Source organism: Ochotona princeps, chromosome 7 (genome assembly GCF_030435755.1).
Source record: "Ochotona princeps isolate mOchPri1 chromosome 7, mOchPri1.hap1, whole genome shotgun sequence".
Classification (NCBI taxonomy): Eukaryota; Metazoa; Chordata; class Mammalia; order Lagomorpha; family Ochotonidae; genus Ochotona; species Ochotona princeps.
In genome coordinates this window covers 4359624-4384334 of record NC_080838.1, presented here as the reverse complement: position 1 = coordinate 4384334, position 24711 = coordinate 4359624, and the positions used below count along the sequence as shown (strand labels likewise).

Sequence of the window (24711 nt, the reverse complement as noted above, 5' to 3'; positions counted from 1 at the left end):
CATTTAAAGCACATAAGGTTGCCATTCTTCATCTATACTGCAAAATTTTTCAAGTGTGGGAGAATCAAGATGGCAGAATAGGGTAAGGACATATTTAAACAGATGGCGAAACATTGCCAGTATGGAGCAGAGAGGGTACATTCCAGAATTAGGAGAGGACAGAACAACAGCAGAGGGCACCTGGAGACAGGTGGACAAAATGGTGTGGTGCTGCAGTGATCAGATTATCTCAGTGGCATTCAACCAATGGTGATCCGAACTGCATTGGTAGTCAGAACTCCAGCAGCAATAAGGGGGAAGGGGCTTTCCCCGGGAGCCCAGCAGGTGAACCCAGACAAAGAACCGCCCAATCTGGTGGTTTGTTTGATTTGACCAGAAGCAGAGACAGAGTAGCAGGTCCCAGATAGGTTGAGTGGGAACAGGATAGATGTCACAGCCCAAACCACTCTCTAGAGCTAAACTAGGCACCATTTTGTATAGTGAAGCAAAGGCTATGGACAGTACTGCTCATGTACTGGGCTGGAAGTGAACTCATTTCTGGCTCAGTGAACTGCAACAACGTGGCATCCTGCAGGTTCCACCCAAGATAGATCCTAGCAGCTCTCCGACCTGAAGGCCAGCAGATCAAGAATTCTAGGGCCCGGCAGCGTGGCCTAGCGGCTAAAGTCCTCGCCTTGAAAGCCCCGGGATCCCATATGGGCGCCGGTTCTAATCCCGGCAGCTCCAATTCCCATCCAGTTCCCTGCTTGTGGCCTGGGAAAGCAGTTGAGGACGGCCCAATGCATTGGGACACTGCACCCGCGTGGGAGACCCGGAAGAGGTTCCTGGTTCCAAACATCGGATCGTCATGCATTGGCCCGTTGTGGCTCACTTGGGGAGTGAAACATCGGATGGAAGATCTTCCTCTCTGTCTCTCCTCCTCTGTGTATATCTGGCTGTAATAAAAAAAAAAAGAATAAATCTTAAAAAAAAAAAAAAAGAACTCTAGTAGTGGCACACCGGGTGCCAATTTATACAGTATGGAAAAACAAAGGGACCACAGGGATAACAGTGAGCTGCAAATGCACTGAGCTCAGTGCATAGCACTGGTTCTACAGGGAAAATAATACCAACTTGGGCATTGTACGGGTCAAACTATATCTATGTGGCCCTCAGACCTAACAGCTAACAGGTTCTGGCAAGATCAGCACCAACAACCACATTGTTATATAGGACACTTTGTGTCTTCCTAATCCTGGGACTTGCTCTAACCAGAAGTGGGAGAAAGTTTGTACAGACAACAGTGCAGCCTCAGCATGGTATTTCAGGAGGTGGAGACTGGTGAGCCAGGAGCTGGGGCTACAGAGACCATGGTGGAAATCTAACATAAGAACCCAGACCTGGAACTTGCTGGAGGGAGTGGCACAAGCGACTGCAAACAAAGAACCATGTACCAACTGCAATAAGTAAAACCAAACTGTAGACCTGTGGGTGACACAACTTAGAAACCTGCCCCAAGGAGAAGAATCTGATAGCCAGAAGTATAATGACCAAGAGCGAAAAAAGAGACAAAGGCACAAGGAATGTTACTGAAGACTCCCTGCAAAGGAGCAAAACCCTTTGCCAACTTAAGAGTTCATTGAGGAAAACATCGAGAAAATGGGGGATACAGAATTCAAAACTCTTGTTATAAAACTTGCTGTCAACAATGAGAAGCACATAAAGCAGGCATTCAAGGAATTCAAGGAATATGTCACACTGGAAATGAATCAAATGAAAGCTGATACAGCAGAAATGAAGACTACAATGGAACAAATTAAAAGTACAGTGGAGAGTCTCCAAAATAGAATGAAGCAAGTAGAAGAAAGAATCTCAGAATTGGAAGATAGTTCCTGTCACCAGGGGAAAGCAGACAAAAAGCTGGAAGCAGAGCTGGATCAGGCCAAAAAAGGTATTCAAGAATTGAAAAACACTATGAAAAGGCCACATATAAAAGTTACGGGAGTCCCAGAAGGTACAGAAAGAGAAGCTGGGTTTACAAATGTATTTAATGAAATAATAAGGGAAAATTTCCCTCATCGAGAGAAAGAATTGGGAAACAAGATCCAAGAGGATCAGAGAACTCCCAACAGGCTTGATCAAAAGCAATCTTCACTATGACCATGATCATCAAGCTCTCTTCAATCAAACATAGAAAAAGATCCTTAAATGTGCATATGAAAAAAATCAACTGACATGTAAAGGAATGTCAATTAAGCTCACAGGAGACCTCTCACCGGAAAGTCTATAGGCCAGAAGAGAATGGAGTGACATATTCCAGATTCTAAAAGCAAAAAGCTGTCAGCCTAGGATAATATATGCAGCAAAACTTTCTTTTGTCATTGAAGATTAATTAAAATTCTTCCACGGTAAAGAAAAGTTAAAAGAACATGCCTCTTCTGAACCTGCCCTACAAATCATACTCAAAGATGTTCTCTTGACAGAGAAGAGGAATAGTGCCCCCCAAAACCAGAAGCAGGGAGCTGGATGGGAAATGAGGCATCCGGGACACGATCCAGCGCTTCTATGTGAAGGATTACCCAGCTGAGCCATCACAACAGATCGCAGAGATATTTTTTTAATTGACCAATGGCATTTGTACAAACCCATAGATTTTATACTGTAAGAATATATAAAAGGTTACTAAATCTGTAATTATATATATCATATTTCAAAATAGCAGGACGGGACTTTAAATGCTTTATCACAAAAACAACAAAAGATAAAATGGTAAGTTACTGTTAATTTCTTCTTGACCAGTGAAAACATTTTTCACTTGCTTCTTCTGTTAAAAGGCATGTTAGACTCTCAGGGGAGCTAGCGTTTCTGTTTGTTTTATTTAGCTTATAAAATACATGTTTTTAGAAAATCAAAACATTACAGACATACACAAAGCAGATCATGAAAGTCCTCCCATAATTCGAGTTCCTCATAAGGTTAGTTTAAGTAACGTGGTATTAATTCTCCATTATATTTTAAGAGCATCAAGTACCTTAACAAAAATGTCTGCATTTCTTTTTCTTTTTGCATAAATTTTGAAAATCTTGCCCTCATAGTCTAGGTAATTCTCACTTGGGTAACAGACAGTTAATCAATAGCACAAAGGTATTCATAACTTACTTCAGCAGTGCCTTACAGATAGACACCGAGGTTAACTTTAAACCATGAAAGAAAACAGGTTCAACAACATCGCTTGTATGCATCTGTCAGATTGTTTATATCAGGCACTTCCCTCGAAATGAAGCTAGCAGGCCAAAGGATTCAAATATTTTCAATAAATCCCACAAAACATAACTCTACAGGTTGTCACTTCTGCTACAGAATGCATGACAGGGAACCTATAATTTAGAAACTTGTTTAAAATCAGGTACAATGCCTTAATTTGAAGTATCATTTAACAATTGTTTTCTTGTATCTGCATGGTTCAGTTACACAGAGTGAAGTCTGAGGAATCCTCTTGACTGATAAGGAGTTTGGATCTCAAGGGCAGGATTGAGAAAGCCTGCATTTCAATACATCTCTGTAAAATCCAGATGGCAGGCCTTGCTCCAACTCTAAACAGTTCCATGGGCATCACCCGAGTTACCTTCCCTGGGATCCGATAGCAGTATTGCTATTCTACTGCTGGCGAGAGAATTCAAATCCACAGCATGTACTCTCTGAGAGTCAGCCTCATCCCCACTGTGCGGCTGCTACAGACAATCCTTCTAGAGCATACCACTCATGCCACGTCTCTTCTTACGATACTCCTTCCTTCTTTGTTTATTTCAGGAACAGCTCATATGCCATTCACTCTATCAAGTCTTCCAGCGCCCCGGCATTTCCCTGGTGCCTCTACTTGCAGAATTTCTGTAGGAAGCCACTAAACTGGAAGTCTAGGAGGACATGTTTATTTCCTGCCCAGTATCTAGTGCAGAATTTCATACAACATGCACTCAAAACCTGTTTTTGGAATAAGCATAGGTAAGTTAAAATAAGACTGCAAGATTTTTAATTCCTACTTGGCAAATACTAGTTTATAAAGGATTATTTGAAAAAAAAAAGTTGCATTCTCTAAAACATATCCTATCATAGCAACCTTGTAAGCCTTCACTGTTTAAAAGGAGATCTAATAAAACTGTAAAACTAGTCCACCTCTACAGCAGTCATACTCAATAAACCTGTATACTACTTGCAAGGATCACAAACCATTTATTTTAGAAATAAAAACATAGGGGATGGGGCGGGTGGGGGGCAGATTATTGTCAAATACAGAGCAGCAATGACGCCAGCAAGTGAGTTTCTATTTTATATTCCCAGCCAGAGCACAAGATGAGAGGATTTCCTCATCAATGCCAAGCTTAAAAAAAAAAAATAATAATAATAATAAAAAAAATAAAAAAGAACCACCATAAAGACAATGTCACATTAAAATCTCTTTCTCTTGATAATTTCTGGTTTCCAGCTGACTGGATGAGTTTCTTCTGTCTACAATGAGAAAGTTAAAGTATTATTAGTTTAATAATCAACTTTATACTAACAAGGTATGCATTTTCAATCATACTACTTGGCATTAAATATTCAATATTATCTTAGTCTAAGAAAGATGAAGGGCTTATTACAAGTTCAGTTTAAGCTGCTTTATGTAAAATAAAACTTTTATTTAGATATTTCAGTAGCACCACAGCATATGATTTTAAAATTAATTTATATAATAATCTATTTGTTTTTATTTGATGTACTATTTTTCTAACAACTTATGAAGTTGGGATAAAATTAAAATATTCCATTAGCTCACTAGCATCAATGAAAGCAAAATAGAAATATATGAGCAAATCCTACTGAACACGACAAGCACTTTACTGCTACAAAGCTTATTTTTCTTTATGGAAGTTAAATGACGGGATACTTGTGAAACTTATGCACCTATTTCATCTTAGTTTTAAAACATACAGGAAACAGAACTTACCGCTGTATCATCCTCTCTGTACACTTTAATGGTTTTATCAGCTTCAGCTGTCAGTAACCGAAGCTGAGACTGATCAAAAGCGCAGGCAAATATTCCTGATTCACTGTCCAAAGATCCCGGCTGCACAGCCGCATGGACTCTCTGAAAATTGTAGCCAGTTCTCCAGTCCCAGAGATGCATCGTGCCGTTGTCAGCTTCAAGGAAAACCGTGGACACTTATCAGTGCTTCAGTAGCTCAGCTTGGCAAGCTTCTTGGTCCAAAACTAGCAGTGACTATAGCTACAAAGACTCAAGCACTAGAGATTCTCAATAGACTGTTTATCTTCTGCTTGTTCTTAGTTCAGAATTAAGTACACATCTTAAAAACAAAAACAAAACATGGGGCCCAGCGTGGCAGCTTACTGGCTAAAGTTCTCGCCTTGCAAGCTTGGGATCCCATATGTCCCCAGCTACTCCACTTCCCATTCAGCTTCCTGTCTGTGGCCTGGGAAAGAAGTTGAGGATGGCCCAAAGCTTTGGGACCCTGTACCTGTGTGGGAGACCCAGAAGAGGCTCCTGGCTTCAGATCCACTCAGCTCCGGCCATGTGGCCACTTAAGGAGTGAACAAGCGGACAGGTCTTCCTATCTGATTCTCCTCCTCTCTGTATATGACTTTCAATAAAAATGAATAAATCTTAAATACACACACACACACACCTGACAACAAATTCCAGAATACCCAAGGGAGCATTTAGGCAATTCCTATCATAAACCCTAGGTTAGGCTTATCTTGTGGGAACTCAAAGGAGGCTGACCTATGGAACAAGCTACATGTATTACGAGTAAGCACAAGCACACAGGTGAGTGACCAAACACATTCTGATCCAGCACCTGCCACCACCACACAGGTGTGATCAGGCAGAAACTTCATGAACGCTTACTCATTCACTAGTAGAAAAAAAAAAACATATTTACTGTAAAGAGCTTACTGTACCTCCAGATACAAGCACGCCTTCAGAATTTACAGTCAAGGTGTTAATAATAGCATTATGTCCAGAAAGATTTTGAATGAAACTTCCATCGGGAAATTTCCATTGTTTTATATTATCTGGAGAACCGGATGCAAATGTGTAACTGCAATCAGATTAAGAAGCATCAATAGCAACATTAACAAAACTAAATAAGACTATGTTCTAAAAAGCCAATTGTATTTTCATCGTGTACTCAATGACCTATGCAGCTTTGCCAAATACTGTCATAATAAAATACAAAATTATCAAGGTATTTATCCCAAGTTTAACTTGATCTTCACAGTTTCAAAATGTATTTTGAATTCTAGCTTAGTTTTGGTCTTTCAATTCAATGTTGTACACTCAGCTAACATAATAAACGTGCAGATGTCATATTTCACATAAAGGGCAAAGTATTACATGACTGTTTTGGAGAAAGGATGAGCTTGATGGGATAGGGGACAAGGGGGAGAAGGAAAAGCAACCAGGACAACGAGGGAGGAAAAAAGGTGGAGCAGGGAAGAAGGGGAGAGGCAGGAAGGAGGAGAAAGAGACTAAGTAGGGAGGGGAAAACAGACAAGATCTGACATAACTATGGGGTGTGAGGTTAAGCTGTTCTTTTGAATTATAATGTTCATGGTTCTATTGTTCCCTACATACACTCATCTCCTTCTCAGAGCAGGAGTATCTAGATTATGTCTCAATGGCCACTACAATTTACATCCAAGAGTTAAACCCAGTTGCTATCACTTCAATTTTGACATGTTAACTTTTAACCATGATTTACTTATACTGTCTTGTATGACATTATCTGTTACCATGAGAAGACTTTCCTTGTCTTACCTGGGACATGACACAATAGTAAATACGGAAAATTAGAGGAACGCACACAAGTGGCACAGGCTGAACATGTGGAAATGACACGTACGAGTGTCAAAAAACAGAGTTCATATCGACATTTTTAGTAGTGGACTAAGAAATGAAGAAAATACCTAAATAGATAAGCACACTTACTGTTTTGGATGTAAAACCACAGCTCTGACAGATTTTTTATGATTTGTTAATGTCACTCTTGTCTTTCCAGCCACCAGATCCCACAATCGTATTGTAGTATCATGGCTTCCTGTAATGAAAATACAATGTACACCAAAACACAGGTTGGTCAAGGCTGCAAAATAAGACAAAACACATGCTTTTCCATGAATACATAGATAGTAAATGAAAGTTTTATTACTTCTTCACAGCTCTAAAATTCTAGCTTACTTTTCAGGTTAGTTCTTTAAAAGCAGCAACACAACAGTTGATGTGCTATTGAATGCTGGCACCCCTAACAGGGCTGGTTCCAACACCAGCTCCACTTCCAGTCCAGCTCCCTGCTAACGCACCTGGGAAGGCAGTGGAGTTTGGTCCAACTGGGCTGGGCCCCTGCCATTCACCCACACAGGAGAACTGAAAGGTGTTTCTGGCTCCTGTGTTCGGCCCAGCACATGAAACATTTTCTTTTTTTCTCTGTCTCTCACCCTCTCTGTATTTCTTTCAAATAAATTAAACTAAATCTTTTTTTTTAACAATTTTTTTAAGATTTATTTTTATTGGAAAGGCAGCCATACAGAGAGAAGGAGAGACAGAGAGGAAGATCTTCCGTCCATCGGTTGACACCCTAAGTGGCCAAAACGGCTGGAGCTGAGCCGATCTGATGCCGGGAGCCTCTTCTGGGTCCCCACGCGGGTGCAGGGTGCCAAGGCTTTGGGCCGTCCTTGACTGCTTCCCCAGGCCACAGACAGGGAGCTGGATGGGAAGTGGAGCTGCTGGGACCAGAACCGGCGCCTATATGGGATCCCGTCGCATGCAAGGCGAGGACTTTAACCACTACGCTATCATGCCGGGCCCTATCTTCTAAACTAATAATTTCAATACTATTAACTGACAGTCATTTTTCTAGACCGCTATTATAAGGTACTGTATGACATAAAAAAATTAAATTTTAGTATATACAATTTGAAAAGCTAATGATTAAACTAAATAATAATGACATGGAAACACTACACATAGAATACAAATCAAGAGTTTTAGTGGATATATGGGCCCGGCGGCACGGCCTAGCGGCTAAAGTCCTTGCCTTGAACGCACCGGGATCCCATATGGGCGCCAGTTCCAGTCCTGGTAGCTCTACTTCCCATCCAGCTCCCTGCTTGTGGCCTGGGAAAGCAGTCGAGGACGGCCCAAAGCCTTGGGACTCTGCACCCGTGTGGGAGACCTAGAAGTTGTTCCTGGCTCCTGGCTTCGGATCAGCATAACACCGGCTGTTGCGGTCACTTGGGGAGTGAATCATCGGATGGAAGATCTTCCTCTCTGTCTCTCCTCTCTGTATATCTGACTTTGCAATAAAAATAAATAAATCTTAAAAAAAAAAAAGAGTTTTAGTGAATATAAAAGGCATGAGCATAAAGGTTTCTGATAAATGTGCTGAAGGTTGGTGTGGGGAGTGGGGTGCTAAAGCCGCTCCTGGGACTGGGAGGGGCCGTTGCAAGATGGCGGCTGGCCCAGGGCCAGGAGCCGGAGCTGGCCTTGCCAGCAGGTAAGCAGGAAGTCGCAGGGATAGGCTAATGCCCACCCCCTGCCCCACTGCAATTGCTGGCCTATCAGATAGCGTCAAGTGGACCCACAGGGAGAAGTGATTGGTGGAGAACTATATAAAAGTAGCCGGTAAAAGCTAGTGGGAGGACGGACAGATGGAACAGACGACGACGAGAAAGAAAGACTGGGGGGCCACAAGGAGAAAGACTGGGGAGTGAAGCAGAGAGAACAGGAAGAAATGTGGGAAGAAGGATGGCAGAACATGGGAGGAAGGGTGGCGGAAGAAGCGGGTAGGAAAGCTTAGACCAATGGGGACAGGCGCAGCGGAGAGAAGGTTTTAAACGCAGCCGCTTTTGGCAGTGAAGGGTCCGGTTGCCAGCTTTTCCCGGACCCTCAAGAGTATGCCTTGGCGTTTTTAGTGTTGCCGCTGCAGGGCGGTGGCGGCGGTGACAGGTTAGCAACAATCTTACCGGTAATAATTTGTGGCTCTGCAGCTTGACACTTCACTGTAGCAACTGCATTTGTATGTCCGGACAATGTGTGTACGCTGGCTTTTGTTCTCACATCCCAAATCTATCAAGACACAACAGCCACAAGATCAGAGAACACTGCTGTTCATGTCACAGCAGGTGACTGGATCAACTCAAGGTGGGGGATTCACTAAGCAAGCACACCTGACTAAAACACAGGAAGTGTTTCAATGAAGGATAATAACCCATAAGCTGTGTGGTGTCCACAGAACAAAAAGCTGACAGATCAGTACACAGAAAGTTCAACGGGCAGAATGAGACTACGACGTAAGAGTTACTCGGTAAGAGTCACGGTGACAAAATGCAAGCAGGGTGTCCCATCTCAGAGGCAGGACACGAACATGAACAAACGTGATGAAGACAGAACTGAAGATGAAAGACGTCAGGAATGCAGGGACTAAAGTAACGCAGTCAAGACAGCTAGCCTCGAGTCTCTACCGAAGGATGGGATCCTAATGTGAACATGCCACTGGCAGACACAGAGCGTGTACAAACACACACAGCTCCCATCTTGTTTACCCGCGCAGTTGAGTCTCGACTACAGGTTACTAGCACGTCGATCGTTGGGTGCAAATCCAAGCCATAGACGGCACTCAGATGCCCATGATAGTGCCGTATAACCTGAGGACAAAGCAGGAAGAGTTCCAGTATGTACGGCAAGAAAGAAACGGGGTCCTGCAGTGCGTCAGAGCCTTCACGCTCTCACCTTGTTATACTCTAGATCCCAGCACTTCACTTGCTTGTCTTCTCCACATGAGAACAGGTATGGGCTCCTGGTGCTCACTATCACACCACGCACCGTGCTGATGTGTCCAGTCAGGGACAGTTTCAATTTGCCACTAGCCAAGTCCCAGATCTGCAATCAAAGACACTGACTCTTGCTTTTATGTTGGTTACTGCACAGAAAACTTTCAAAATCCTGCAGCTGAAATGTGTCTTCAAATGATACAAATATACACAAAGAAACCGGTGTGCAGAGCGACCCTCCTCCAAATAAAAGCAAAGGGGGAAAAAAGAAAAGCGAAGCTCAAATTGGGAATATGTTTGTAAGATGACAAGGTTAGTATTACTAATAAGAATATAAATGGTATTAAATGCAAGGATGGTTAATTATAGATATAAAAAAAAAAAAGCCTGAAAGAAACATTAGAAAGCTTTACTGCATCAGAAATGCTGTTTCCACAGCTTTCAAAAGGCTACTTATTATGTTAGTGTGCTTTTTTTTAAAGGAATGTATATCAATATGCTGAAATGACTTTTCTCTGGGCCTGCAAGCATCAGTTCACCCACTTGGGAAAGTAATCTCAAAAGCATTAATTTCATTCCTTGGTATCTCTAAAAACAAAATCATTTTAAAAACAGAAAAACAAAACTCAGGAAACTAAAAGTTTTAAGGCCCAGTTAGAAAATAGGTCATAAACTAACTAGACTGTGTGTTACATGAAAGTGTTCACAAGAAAGTGCTGCTGGTAAGATGCTAAGTGGAAAAGGCAGGATACGAAATCACACTGTCAAGAATGATTTTTAAAAGACACATTTACACACACAGGCGAAACCTTAGAAGTAACTGGAATAACACCCATGAACAGAAATAAATACTAAAACAAAATATCCAACACTGGTAGGCTTATGTATGGGGCCGCTTTCTTTTACGCTTTGTTTTCCACATTTTCTATAGATTAATTTCCTTTAATTTTATAATGAGGCAAGGGAAGAACCTTAACATCATGGAATTAGTAAGAAAATTTAGAAAAAACTGCAATTTCCATGCCCCTTTTCAAACAGCCTCTTCCCTGGAACTCATTTTTGTATAAACGATATATTTTATTTCATATTCAGGTCTAAGAAACCAGAGGAACCCCAGGAGCAATTCCTGTCCCAGGGAATAATGTAGAACAGAACACAGCTTGCGGTGACCAGTGACGTACATTTATTTTCTAGATCCTCATTACCTTTATAGTTCTGTCGGCAGATCCAGTAACAAACCACTGATTCCCAGGCTCCACCGCGATACAGCGAACCCAGCCAAGATGCCCACTGATAACCTGCATTTCAGAAGAACATGACTCAACCCTTAAACTAACACACTGAATTCTAAACACAGCCATAAGTTAAACTTCTATCCTCACAGCTTAAAATATTAAGATTACTAAAATACGAAACTGCCTGACAATCAGATTTTAGAATCAGAAACACTAAATTATCCTCAACGAGTGCAAGTACACACCATTTATGGTACATCAGCAGAAAGGACTGACAACTCTTCAGTTATAAAAACAAATGCATAATCAATATAGATGAACAGTTTAAAGGAATCTCAAAGGGAAGGAAGTTAGTCTCAGAAAGCACACATCCAGGAGTTGGTGTGGTGGTTCAGCCCGTTAAGCTGCTTGCAATACCGGATCCTGTCGGCACTCAAGGAGCCCCAGCGGCAGTGCTTCCCATCCAGCTCCTTGCCAATGTGCCTGGGAAAGCACAGGAAGACAGCATCCCACGTGGGGGGCTATGTTGAGGCTCGAGGCTCCTGGATTCCGCCTGCCTAGGCGCAGGCGCGGAATGAACCAGTGGACAGAAGATGTACTTTCAATCTGTCACTCTATCATAATAATAAAGAAATCTGTTTTGTTTTTAAAAAGGCTATGTATGATTCCACTGACTTGGTACAGTAGAAAAGATTTCGCTACCAGAGCACAAAAACCAGGACAGAGGCAGGGGTGGCTAGACAGAAAGGCACCCAACAGCATGTGAGTGGGCTGGGTAGTGGAGCTGGTTAGGTTGAACTAGGCTTCAATGCCCATAGATGTGTATGAGAGCTGAATGGGATGTGGGACAGACTGGAGCGGTCTGCTGTACGTAGTGGTAAGAACGGGAACCAGGGTAGGGGGCGGGTCTGGTGGGGGTTATTGGAGGTCTCTCCAACTAGGCTGCAGCTCGCACTGGTTTATGTGAGGGCCAAGTGTGTGCTGGGCAGAATCAGCATGGACTGCAACACCCATCGGTTCCAGTGGAAGACAAGCTGGAAACAGAACCGTTCCAGCAATTGCAACCACAAGCTGATTGGGGCGATGACCTATACTGGGCCCTGTACTTGCCAAGCACACACAAGAATCTGATGTGGGATCACCTCAGACAAAGTTTCTTTGGGGATCTCCCTAATCGAACTGCTGGACTTAGAACCTTAACCATCAAAAGACAGAGGACAGAACAAATTGATCAACCACCTCAGCCATATATTGGCAGTGAAAAACTGAGCAAATGGAGACTCCAAGATGGACTATGTCAATCAGCGGACTCTTCAGTGACCTCAACGTGCTTGGAATGATGAGACTGGCAGCAATTCAGAACTGCTGAACTATCAAAACCGCTTGAGCAAGACCCTCGGAGCATGCCCCACATCGGGGACCTGGGATGGGTGGGAGGCTGGGTGGGGCTTCTTTACCTCCCCTTTCCCCAGATACAGGGGGAAAAATGGGGAAATAATAGTCTTACCCACTTTCCTGTAGCCCTTGAACCTTTGTGCCCTAATTAACTATGTAAAGATTGTCAAAAATAAAAATTTAAAAAAAACCAAAGCACTACAAAGACAGCGGACCAACTAGTTGCCAAGGATGAAACAGGGCTGACAGCTGCTTTCTGATGATGTAACTTTCACATCTCGAGTTAGAGGCCACCCAGATCCCACACCTCTCAACTCACTGGACCTGCACAGCAAAAGAAAATGCTCTTCCACTACATAGTCATTTGAAGACTACTCGTACAATTCAGATACATAATAAATGCATGTTAGGTAAGCACTTTCTAGTGCATACATTTTATTTTTGATTTGCTACATTAACATTAGTTATTTCAGTCGAAAAAATAATTGATCGGTTCCAGGGAATTTCCTAACAGGCTTGCTTTATACCTTGGCCTTCAAATTCAATATCTCACTTTCTTAAACTTATTTCATACGCTTTCTACACTTAAAGGCCTTCCATCGATATTGCATTCTGTATTTTATACAAAGTGTGTACATACTACTTCAAGTTTCTACCCAGTACCTTTTAAGGTATTGCCTAAGCCTCTTCATTTCCCAAGTCCCAGCACTCCACCATGTTCAAGTTCACGCCTTTCTCTTCTGGCTCTGTTCTTCAGCTCCTATCAACTGCACAACGATCACGCTTCACACAGCAGAGTAAAATGGAGATCCACTCACCCTGCAAAGTTTCCATGGCGGGTGCCACTGGGGTTTGGGCATTGTAGGGGCTTTTTTAGCTATCAGTGCAGAGTTCTTGGTATTGCCACTCTCCACAATCATCTACACATGGAACAAATTATATTATTAAACACACCACACCAAAGCTTTCATGTAATCAATTAAACAAATAGAAACCAAAATGAGATGTTTATCGCGCTGCTATACTTTCTGTACATCAACTTTAAAAAAAGCAACTTAAAAACACCTTTGTGAGGAAGGACATTTAAGTGTGGACATCAGTGTGTATGGTTCAAACCCCAGCCTCCTAGGTGACTGATACTGAAGTGATGTAACCTCTGGGGATCTCACTTGCACAGTGGGAAGTACAGGGCCTGTACCACAGTGGTTATGAGGCTTTAGAAAGCTGTCCGTGGTTTCTGTAAGCTCCTACGTCACTGCAGTCATTTTACGCGTATTATTGTCACCATGCTTGCACTGTCACATCCCAACATTACTGATTTAATTTAGCAGATAACTCCTTTCCATTAATTCCCTAACATTTACAAGTTATTTCAACAAGTACACTAGCTGATTCCTTTTGAAATATATTATCACCATCTACTGATCCCCAAAATATTTCAGCCCACAAGGTTCTTGCCCCTAAAAAGCCTAGATTACATCTTCCTGAAGAGATGGAAAGCACTGAAAATGGAACATTTAAAAAAAAAGCCCGTAATGAAGATTATGAAATGTTCACGTCTTAAAGCCTACTGCGTAAGAAGCTGCAGAAGCCAAGCCCTTTTATGTTAGATAACCACACAGCAAATTCTCAGTCACCTATACTAATTATTCACTTAGCTGTTTCTAAATGCTCATGTAGAAGAATAATTTTACTGCAAGGATGTACTGAATTCTTCAGTATTTAAGGCAAGACTTTTGGCATAAAGGTAAATAAGGCAACCTACACCAAGAGTTGGAAATCTTCCGTGCTAGCGGACACAGGGAATCTTACCGCATTGCCTGCTGCGGGCTGCGGACGGTCTGAAGCCCCAGGCAGTCGGTACTCACTCCCACCAGCAGTTCGATTTGCATCAACCCTGAGACAGGAAATGCCACATCTGAGCAATGCCTTTTCTAGTCATGTACTCGGCAAAACCAACGCTTAATTCCAAATTTTTTAAGCCAGCGTGAGGGAAAATGTAGTACATTGTTATAAAGAATCAAATGTACATAATGGAAAAAGGTGAACAGTGAAATACGATTTCAGAATCTTTATAGTAAGCACAGCATTTCTTACCTGGCCTGAGAAGATGGTATCGCCACTGCTAAGGACTGTGCGGCTGATTCACTTGGCATTCTTTGGATCTTAGTATCCGCTGTTAAAGCAACACCTATTAACATTAAAAGAAAAAAAATCTCATTAGTCGTTTTCACTCACATGCTTTTAAAACAAAATACTACAGGAAGACATACACCAGTCAGGATTTTTATCGCGAAACTTTTGCTTGTCTCTTTTTTTTTTTTTTTAAGATTTCATTTATTTTTATTGGAAAAACAGATTTACGGAGAAGGAGATACAGAACGATCTTCCATCTGATGGTTCACGCCCCAAGTGGCTGCGACATCCAGAGCTGAGCGGATTCGACAGGAACAAGGATCCTCCTCCGGGTCTCCCACACAGGTACAGGGTCCCCAGGCTTTGGGCCACCCTTGACTGCTTTCCCAGGCCACAAGCAGGGAGCAGCTGGGACATGAACCGGCACCCAATGGGATCCCAGGCATGCAAGGCAAGGATTTAGCCACTAGGCAGGCCATGGTGCTGGGCCTGTTTCTAGCTTTCTAATGAAAATATTGCTTAACAACACATAACTTGGGCCTGGCACGGTGACCTAGTGGCTGAAGTCCTTGTTTTGCATGCGCTGGAATTCCCTATCTGCACCAGTTTGTGTCCGGCTGCTCCACTTCCCATCCAGCTTCTTGCTTGTTGGCCTGGGAAGGCAGTAGAGCATGGCCCAAGGCCTTGGGAGCCTGCACCTGTGTGGGAGGCCTGGAAGATCTTTCTCTTCGTCTCTTTCTCTCTGTAAATCTTGCTTTCCAATCAAAAATAAATCTTAAAACAAAAACAATAAAACCTCAAATTTCATCAGCTCATAAGCATTAAAGCTGTCCCAGCTAGTAAAGTTAAATTCCTATTAAATTCCAACATCGCCTTCATAAGTAAGAACCAAGCAGTTCTTCAAATACTAAAGCTCCGAAAGTGAATTTAAGTTACCACAAGCAGAGCACAAAGTTCTCTCCCAGTTCCTATTACAAGTACCAAGTGCGCTCGCTATCTCTCAGGCCAGGTACACTGCTTACCTGCCAACTGCCACACAACCTTCCCACCATACAGTCTTGTACTAATAATTCTATCATATGTACATGTTCAGTGTTTTACATGCCTTTCTGAAGCATGTAAACAGATAGATAATAAACTTCCCTAGGCTTGGAGCAGTTTTATTGTCTCTTGATTCCTAATATAGTGCCTGAAAAAAACACAAGGGTTTAAAAATGTCTGCAAAATTACTGTAGATTAATATCAGTTAGCTATGATCTGAAAAGCTACATGTGGGTGCCTGCCCACTGGTATTTTATAGATAATGGGAATTCATGGAAACATGAACAACAACACAGTAAGACATTCTCTTCACTCACTCACCAGGCCCTGCTGGGTATGGATGCGGACCTGACACCAAATACTCAACCTCTTGTCCTAAGAAGAAAGTAAATTAATCATTGGTGAATGTCGCTTAGATACAAGTCATCTTTTTCAATTACCATTATTAACTGGATTTCTCAAATTTTCCACATTAAACTAAAATCTCAGATATACAAGACATGAATTACATTTTCAATAGCATTATGAGCATTCAAGACCCAAGCATTTCCCAGCTACTGCTTCCTCCTGACCAGAACGGGGCCAGGAGCTGAGCACTCAATCCAGGTCTCCTGTGGGCAGAGTCACGAGAGCCATCGCTCACTGCCTCCTACACACGGGTTGGAAGGCTAGGACTGACAGCAGAGCTGGGACTTAGACCAGGCATCTTAACTGGCATCCTCACCTCTAGGACAAACGCCCAGACCATCGTTTGCACAGATCATGTATACAGCTGTTCCTCCTTACTTGCTGATACAAGTTCCTCAAAGTCTGTGCACTTGCTAGCCAGTGATCGTATCATATAAAGAGCTTATCATGTGGCAATCCACTCCAGTTTTTCTTTTAACCAAATGGTTCTTTGGAACAAAAATCCCTAACACAAAATTCCAAAATCTAAAATGCTGCAAAACTTTCTAAATATTGAAATATCATGCAACGTCTGAAATTTCACACCTAACTTCATATGACACAGCCAAACTAAAGAAAATCACTTTCAAATTATGAATAAAAGGTATATATGAAACCTAGTAACGCACTTGGGTTTATTATATATATGCAAAGATTCCAAAATCTGAAAACTACCCAAAAACTTCTGCCCTCAAGCATTTTGGCATACGATGCTCAGTCTGTCTTTAAATTGTATCTCAATACTAGGAAGCAGTCTCACAGTAAGGCAGTCATCCTTAAGTTGTTTTTTGTTACAGTGTGACCCTTCCCACCTCCTCAGAATGTATGCTGTCATTGTGCTACCATTTTTATTTTCTGTAAGAAAAAAAAAGCCATCAATCAAAAAATCCTACTCACACGACAAAAATCAAGTCTTCCACCATAGTGCTGGTATAATTATAAAATACTGGCTGGCTGTGCTGAGTCCTTCCAGGAGTGCTGTTAGAACACTCTGTCTCTGCAGACAGTACCAGACTCACCTTGACTGGCAGGATACTGCTTATGGTACGAATCCGCTGCATTCTGTGGGCCCTTCTCTTTCAGATTTTCCTTCGAGGTTGGCATATGCAACACAGGACCATACTCGTTACGACGCTTGATGGCCAGTTTCCGTTTGTGACTATTTAAAAATTACAAACATAACAAGGCATCCATAAACACTTTACATACATTCACAAAAACCAAGTGTTGTCAGACAGGGGCAATAGCTTAATATCTAATGTCTGTCTAATATGTAAAAAAAAGTTTCAGGTAAGAATTTAAACACAATCTCAAGGAGCCTGAAATTTCTAACTGCACTTCCACATCATGGGTCTTTCCTTTGCTTCCCAGTGTATCACAAGGAACATTTTGTCACCTAGCAAACAAAACCCTTCATGATGAGTTACCATGGGTCAAACAGACTTAAACAGATGTAGAAACTAATACATACTTATAAAAATACCTCAAGTTCCATACACATTTCCTTCAAGTGTCTAAATACAAAAACAGTAAAAATGAATATGGTCACCTTAACCAGCTATATAGTCAAAGTACTGCATTAATTCTCTATTTTAAGAAATATTCTTGTAGCTGGCGTGGATTGGCTCATGCCTCGCTGGGTGGGACACAGATTAGTTACTCCTCACCATGGTGTTGAGGATTTTCCTGCACACCTCCCCCCCGCCCCCCAAAAAAAGGTTCTGCACCTTAAATGTCGACAAATATCTTGTTAGAGTTACAAGCCAGTCTAGATTATCCTAAAATCTGCCAAGATCAGCAAAATTATACTTCAACACAACAAATGGCTAAATACTAAAATGAAATAGACACGAGACAGCTGAATGGTACCTTATAGCCATTTTAAGGTATACAGCAGCCGGTCCTGTATATAAACTAAAATTGAAATGTCAATGAGCTAATTAGAGGTTGTGGTTAGGACTTGCTTTTTTTTTTTAACATACTGGTTACACAAAACCATGTCAATTCCATAATATTGCAAATTGCTTTTGATGTTATATTGGGACTCTTAATTGACTGGGATGATATTCTACCAGCTCTAACTTCAGACCAGAAATGGTCTCCCCAAGAAACTGTTCAACCCATCTGGACAATAAGTAGCTGGACTCTATGCTTGGTATATGTTTGCAAGGAAAGAATCTTGATTGAATTTGAACTGTAATACTGCATCAAGGTGGAGGAATCCACCAGGGGGGAGGGGAGGGAGAGGGGTGGGGGGATTCCCAGAGCCTATGAAACTGTCACATAATGCAAAATAATTAATAAAAAAAAAAAGCTCTTCTGTGACTTTTATGAAAACGTAATCTTACAAATAGAACAGAAAGGTTTGCTGGAGGACTTAAGCTTTAGAAACAAGGGCAAAGGACAAAGAAGGAACTCTGTACATAATGTGATCGCAGCCTGGAGAGGCAGGATCAAAAACTACGGCCCTAGTCACAGCAAGGAGAGAAGATGGGGCAGCGGGAGTGGCCAGCTACAAGCTCAGCTCTGCAGTGCTAAGAGCAGCGGGGAGCTGAAGGCAAGCACAGAGTGCCCCATTATAAAATAAATATCTAAAAGGGGCGCTCCTAACAACTGGATATTTGTAGAATGCAATTAGTTAATGTAATTTTTTCCTTGACCATAAAGGGCCCCCCCAAAAAGGTTAACGCAGCTTAAATTATGCCCAAACAGCATTCGTCCAAGAGACAGGCTGTGTTACTGTTCCTAAGCCAACGGAAAAAGGTCTCCGTGGCCCTGATCTCTTCTCCCAGTTGTCAGGAGAACAGCTGGTACCCACCTCTCTTCATCCAGGGGCACGGGCTTCCCGTTGTCTGCCACAAACATGTCGTGGGTCCTCTTCAGTGACCTGAACACAAGCGTGTGCACGGAGTGCTTCTGCACCTCCTGGAAGGAAAGCGGCACCCCAGAGTCACACTCGATGGCACACAGTCCACACCGCCACCGCAGCTACGAGCGGTCGGGGCCCAGGCAGGGCGACTGAGCCAGGCGGTGGGCATCACTTACAAGACCCTACTGGGTCACAACACCTGCCTGCGGAAGTCAACGACCACGGCAGCCCCCGGGCTCAGGAACAGGTGCATGAAACACAAGGGCACGGGGCCTCGAGGCGATCGGGGCTGGGTCTGAGTGTCCGTGCCAGAGGCTGCCCAGTGCCAGCTGGGCAGGGAGGACAGCCTTGGCCAGCGCAGAGGGACATGCAGATGCAGAGGACCGTTTGCAAGCCGCAGGGCCGAGCTGCCCACGGACGCCGCCCGCACCCGGGCGGAGGACACCCCGACACCCGTCTCCGGGGGCGTCCCCAGCCCCGCCCCGGGCCGGCGTCCGCCTGCAGCCGCCGTCCTTTCCTCCCCGCCCCGGCCCTCCACACGCCTCCGCAGAGTCCAACGGCCACGCTACCTCCACCATGATGCCGCCACGACCGCAGCTCTGCTACAGAATGAACACTTGGCACCGAGGCGCCTTCTGCGCCGTCGCCGCCACCGCCGCCCGGCCACTTCCGGAGTGGGCGCCCCGGCGCCGGATGTGACGCAAGCCAGCGCGCCGCGGCCTGGTGGTAGCTCGCGGTGGGCTCTGGGACGGCTTCTCCAGACTGAGGGCGGAAGTGCCTGAAAGACGCCTGGCTGGGCAGGAGTCGTTGGGGCCACGGCTAGACAGTTCGACGGGAGCGTGCGTTAGGGACCTGCTTAGTTTTAATCAGCACGGGGTCGCGGTGGATGTGGACGGCGCACCTGCGTGGATTCAGTTCTTTTCGCGATCTTGCTGGCTTTGATGGGGTGCCTCCCGGATTCGGGGTTCTGGGCCCGAAGCGCCTGGAGCGCTCTAAGCTCCTGTTGCTCAACAGCCGGCTCGGGCTGAGGAGATCTGACGTGTAGGATGCACACAGCACAGCCCCACCTGTACTTTGCTGCCCCGGAGCTGCACGCATGGTTCTCGGCTGCTTCCTAGCTCTCTGCGTGAATATGGGTTCAGTAATGCCGAGGGACAGCCGCGAAGTGGCTGCAGGTGGGCATCTGCCAGCAGATGGACACACATCCCACCTCCATCCATTGCTCCCCTGACACTGTCTAGGGCAGTGGGCGTGGGAGGAACATCCAGCGAGAGTATGGCAGTGTGATTCAACAATCTCCCTTAGGAATTCATTACTTGTTACTTCATGAAGAACATCAATGTGTTTCTTCTAGAAAATGCTGCCATCCCTGAATTTGAATGCCAGTTTGACAAGTTTATTTTCAGTAGAAGTGGCCTATGAAGGCTGACTTGGCGAGGAAATGCCCCAGGAATAAAATAACATTACATAACATTGTAACTTACCTATAGATGATAATGTCTACAGGAAAGACTTAAAATGGCAACAGAATGAGGAATGTAAACATGACGGAAGTACTTACGACGACAATAGAAGGACTTGTGAAGTTGTCAGATATTTGATCGTCCTGGAAATAATATTTATAAGCCAAGATGCATTAAAAGCAATGTGTGATTGAAGTAACTTGTGCTAAGGTTTGCTCCTTTTCAAACGCTCTCGTGAATTTATAGGACTGCTTGAAAGTTTGTTAGCTACATACAAATCTCGAGTGACCCTCTCATCAGAGACCCATTAATTCTGTGTATTACAGGCAAATTATGTACTTGTGTGTGAACCTGCCTCCTCTTTCCACGCTTGGAGAAGACATCTTTTTGAGTTTCACTGCGATAGTGAAGGGATCCCGAACTCCAAACCTTAAAAATACCCGCCCGGCCGGACATCCCAAACTTTCATTTGAACAGCAGGTGTCGCTACTACTCTTCTGAGGGCTTTCCTTAAACATATTTGGAGAAAGTTATTTAATGGCAGTGTTGGCATGTCTGTTGGTGTAAAAGCAATGGTGAAAATTCTAAAGAGACTCTTTGGTAGCCAACAATGTTTAAAATTCATCTGCACCGAAAATCTTTACTTTTCTCCAACTGTTGTGCCCTTTCTTATTTTAGGTCACGTGTATAGGTGTTAGTGCCTTTTGTATCAGCTTTTTATCACATTTTTATAGGAAGTTTGATTCTTTTTATGTATCCAGTTGCGGATAGTACTACTTCTTTCTGTTTCTAGTCCAAGTAGTCTAGCCTCAGAACCCCTGCTGTTAGGCAGTGTACTGTTTTATTCCAACTTTAATAACTTTAGAATAGAGGAAGCAAAATACCAAACTGAGGGCCTGAAAAGAATTTACAATTTGGTCACATGCTTATTTGTCATATGTGTGAATACATGTAATATATACCATAAACCTGGCCTAAGAGTAAATGGAAAGTTTTGAAAAATATCCACCATGCATATGTCAAAGGGCTAATTTTCTTAAAAGAAATCTCAAAAATCAAGTGATAAGATAAACAGTCTAAAAGAAATGAAAGAATGGCCGACTACTGAAAATTAAGTGTGGTGACTAGTGATGTAGAGTCTTCAATGACTCTAATCCAATGAAAGAAATGTGAACAAACCAAAAAATGGATAATCATGTTTTGCCTCACAGAAAAAGTTTTAGATTTGATGAAACCCCAAGTTTGATGAGAACTAATGAGGGTGAGAGGAAAGTTTGACAGGAGTGTAAATAGAGGCAATCTTTCATAGCTAGTAATGAACTAGTAAAGTTTCACCATCTCGAGTAACTTTCTTTTCTATTTTTATTGTACAAGTCAGATAACAGAGAGGTGAGACAGAGAGGAAGATGTTCCGTCTGCTGATTTACTCCCCAAGAGGCTGAAATAGGCAGAACTGAGCCAATCCCAAGCCAGGAGCCAGGAGCCTCTTCTGGGTCTCCCACACGGGTGCAGAGTCCGAAGACTTTGGGCCATCCTTGACAGCTTTCCCAGGCCACAAGCAGGGAGCTGGATGGGAAGTGGAGCCACCAGTATTAGAACCGGCGTCCATATGGGATCCCAGTGCGTGTAAGGTGAGGACTTTAACCACTAGGCTACTGTGTCAGGCCCTTGAGTCACTTTCTAAAGATGACCTGTGTAAATGTATCTCCTCATATATATGTGTATGTATGTTTGTTGATGTACAGCACCCTAGCATTATGCAACGATATGTTCATAGCCGCTTGTTTTGTCTGAGTAGGACCACCGTAACAGTAAGCAATCAGTTTGCTTTGTGTGTAATGGGAAGAAATGGCCCGTCAGAGCAGATACAGTGTAGACGATGGAGTTGGAAAGGCAGGGTTCAGTTTCTTTTGCAGATTGCTTTGGCCACTTTCCCTCTTGTACCTCCATGCCCATTTATTTTTTGGGAATAAGTGTATTCTTCCACCTCAGGGTTATTGGAAGAATTACGTGTGAAGTTCAGGGAACAGTGATTGGCACAGAATAAATTGCTCTGTAAGTGCTTCTTGCAGTACAGTTGTCGCCCCATTTACTGTTTTTTTGAAATAGGGGTAAAGCTGAGGAAGTATTGTCCCACAACCAGAGGTCAACTGTCATGTCCAGGCAGCTTGTTTTCATAGGGATCTAAACTTAAAGTAGGCCTTATTATCCCCACAAAAATCCAGTCCATCAAAAATTAATTAATACAGGTGAGTTGAAATACTGAAGAAATCCTAAGGAACTGATTATGGGTTAAGATCCTATACCTCTGCGTTGCTCTTACCTATGATGTAGGTGAAGGTGTTGGACATGTTCTTCTGCCCCTTTCTGCCCTTGCCTGACATAATATTTGTGTAACTAGAGAGCAGCTTTTCTAACTTTCTTTGATTCAGAGATTAAGTATTTTTCCCTCAAATATGTATGTGTATTTCCTTTTTTGTTTGTATAAATCCTTTGTCCACTTTTTTTTTATTTACAGGGCTTATGTTTTCTCATTAAAGTGTTTACTAATCTTTCTTAAACCTTTTTTTTAATGTTTACGTGTGCCAGTGTTGTGGTATAATAGGCTAAGCTTTGCCCAAGGTGCTGGCATGTCATATGAGTGCAAGTTCCTGTCCCCGCTGCTCCACTTCTGATCCAGCTCCCTGCTGATAACCTGGAAAAGCAATGGAGGATGATCTAAGTTCTTGGGTCCCTGCACCTGTGTGGAAGACCTGGGTGAAACTCCCTGGATCCCAGCTTTGGATAAGTTCCACTCTGGACACTGAGGACATTTTGGGGAGTAAACCAGAAGATGGGAGACCATCTCTCTCTCTATCTCTTCCTCTCTCTGTAACTCTGCCTTTTAAATAGAAATGAAAAATAAATCTTTAAAAATGCTTTACGCCTTCTAGAATATTTAATAGAAAATATTGCTCATTCAGTTCAACAAATAGTTATGAAATGATGAAAGTTTTTTGAAGTGAGTATAACTGACATGCAACAAAATAAAAACGTTCAATTTTCCCCATTTTTACTACTGGTAATATAAACCTAGTATATCCAAATGTGATTGATTGAATAGCTTCTTTTCTAAGGTGAAATGTGTGTGTAGAAGTAAGACAACCAGTTGTATTCCTAAAAGTTTGATCTTAACTAGCCTTTGGATTAGGTTGGCAACCCCAGAAGCCATCTCAGTCTAACCTGATCAAAGGTTAGCTCATCCTATCTGTTGGAATGACATCAGGAGACTCAAGGTTTGGTCACTTCAGCCACCACATTTTGTAGGCCTTATCTCTAGCATGCTACTGTGAAAATGGTATCAAGCCAATTGACCTGGTTCTTAGTCTAATTACCTTTGGCAATGTGACACTGGGAGGAGAATCACTGTGTTAGCTCAGGTAAGGGATATGCCCACTTGTAGTTAGGTTGCTGGTGGATGGCTAAGACTTCTGCAGCCTTGTTCTCCCATTTTGGTTTCCTTAGGGGAGAAGGGAAGAGCCCTGTAAGAGGTGCTCACTATGCCCTTTGGGACAGGAAGTACACCTGCCCTTTCTTTAGATGTGGTTTGCAGCTAGTCCTAGAAGAAAATGCTCGGTTGTCTCTCACTGCCATTATCTTTTTCAGCTCCCATAAGAAATGCAAACATTTGCTGTGCTAACAGGCAGTCCCTTCACAAAATGTAGAGCTGTGGCCTGCTCTTCTCACCTGGCACATGTCATGCTGGGCAGAGTGGCTGACGAATTGCAGATGTCATTGCCACACTGGTCTCAGGCTAAACTAAAGAGCTCCTCTTCAACCTGGCTTACAAGCCACTTCAGTATTCATTTTTCTATAAACAGTGGTTCCAAAATGGTAGCTAAGTGTAATACAAGGAAGATACACAGACTTGATAAAGTAACTCAAAATCTATACCAATTTAGACAAAGAGAATATTGTGTTTTCTATTTACACAGGGAAATAGAGTCATAAACTTGCTCTGTTAATATTAAGTACTTTCTAAGAGTTAAGTACATGTGATGATTGATACAAAGCACAAGTTTCAAATCCCAAGGTCTGGCCTCCTTTGCTCTAAGGGAGAGGAAGTCTCCCTTAGCATGTCCCCCCAAGTTTCCCTTCCCCTGTTTCAAGCTCAGTGCAAGCTGTGTATGTACCTTCCACTTTCTGTCCTCTGCTCTAGGCTGAAGTTGTCCTGGCTATAGCGCCTTTGTCTTGCTCACTGAACTGTCTCTGGCACCAAGCACACTAGCTCCTTCAAAGCAGGTGCTCAGTCAACAGCTGTTACACACCATTTTCC

The 24711-nt window shown here is 43.0% G+C and overlaps 1 protein-coding gene across 1 annotated transcript; it reads right to left on the bottom strand.

Annotated features, from left to right (window-relative positions):
• Nucleotides 1-4067: 4067 nt before the first annotated feature.
• Nucleotides 4068-19635, bottom strand: PLRG1 (pleiotropic regulator 1). Its single transcript, XM_012930716.3, has 15 exons — nucleotides 19503-19635; nucleotides 18883-18989; nucleotides 17084-17223; nucleotides 15939-15992; nucleotides 14538-14631; nucleotides 14253-14337; nucleotides 13259-13360; nucleotides 11016-11108; nucleotides 9770-9919; nucleotides 9583-9684; nucleotides 9004-9106; nucleotides 6971-7079; nucleotides 5941-6080; nucleotides 4967-5160; nucleotides 4068-4485 (listed from the first exon to the last, which is right to left on the bottom strand). The coding sequence occupies exons 1-15, from the start codon at nucleotides 19509-19511 to the stop codon at nucleotides 4426-4428; spliced, it is 1542 nt and encodes a 513-aa protein (XP_012786170.2). The 5' UTR covers nucleotides 19512-19635; the 3' UTR covers nucleotides 4068-4425.
• Nucleotides 19636-24711: the final 5076 nt, after the last annotated feature.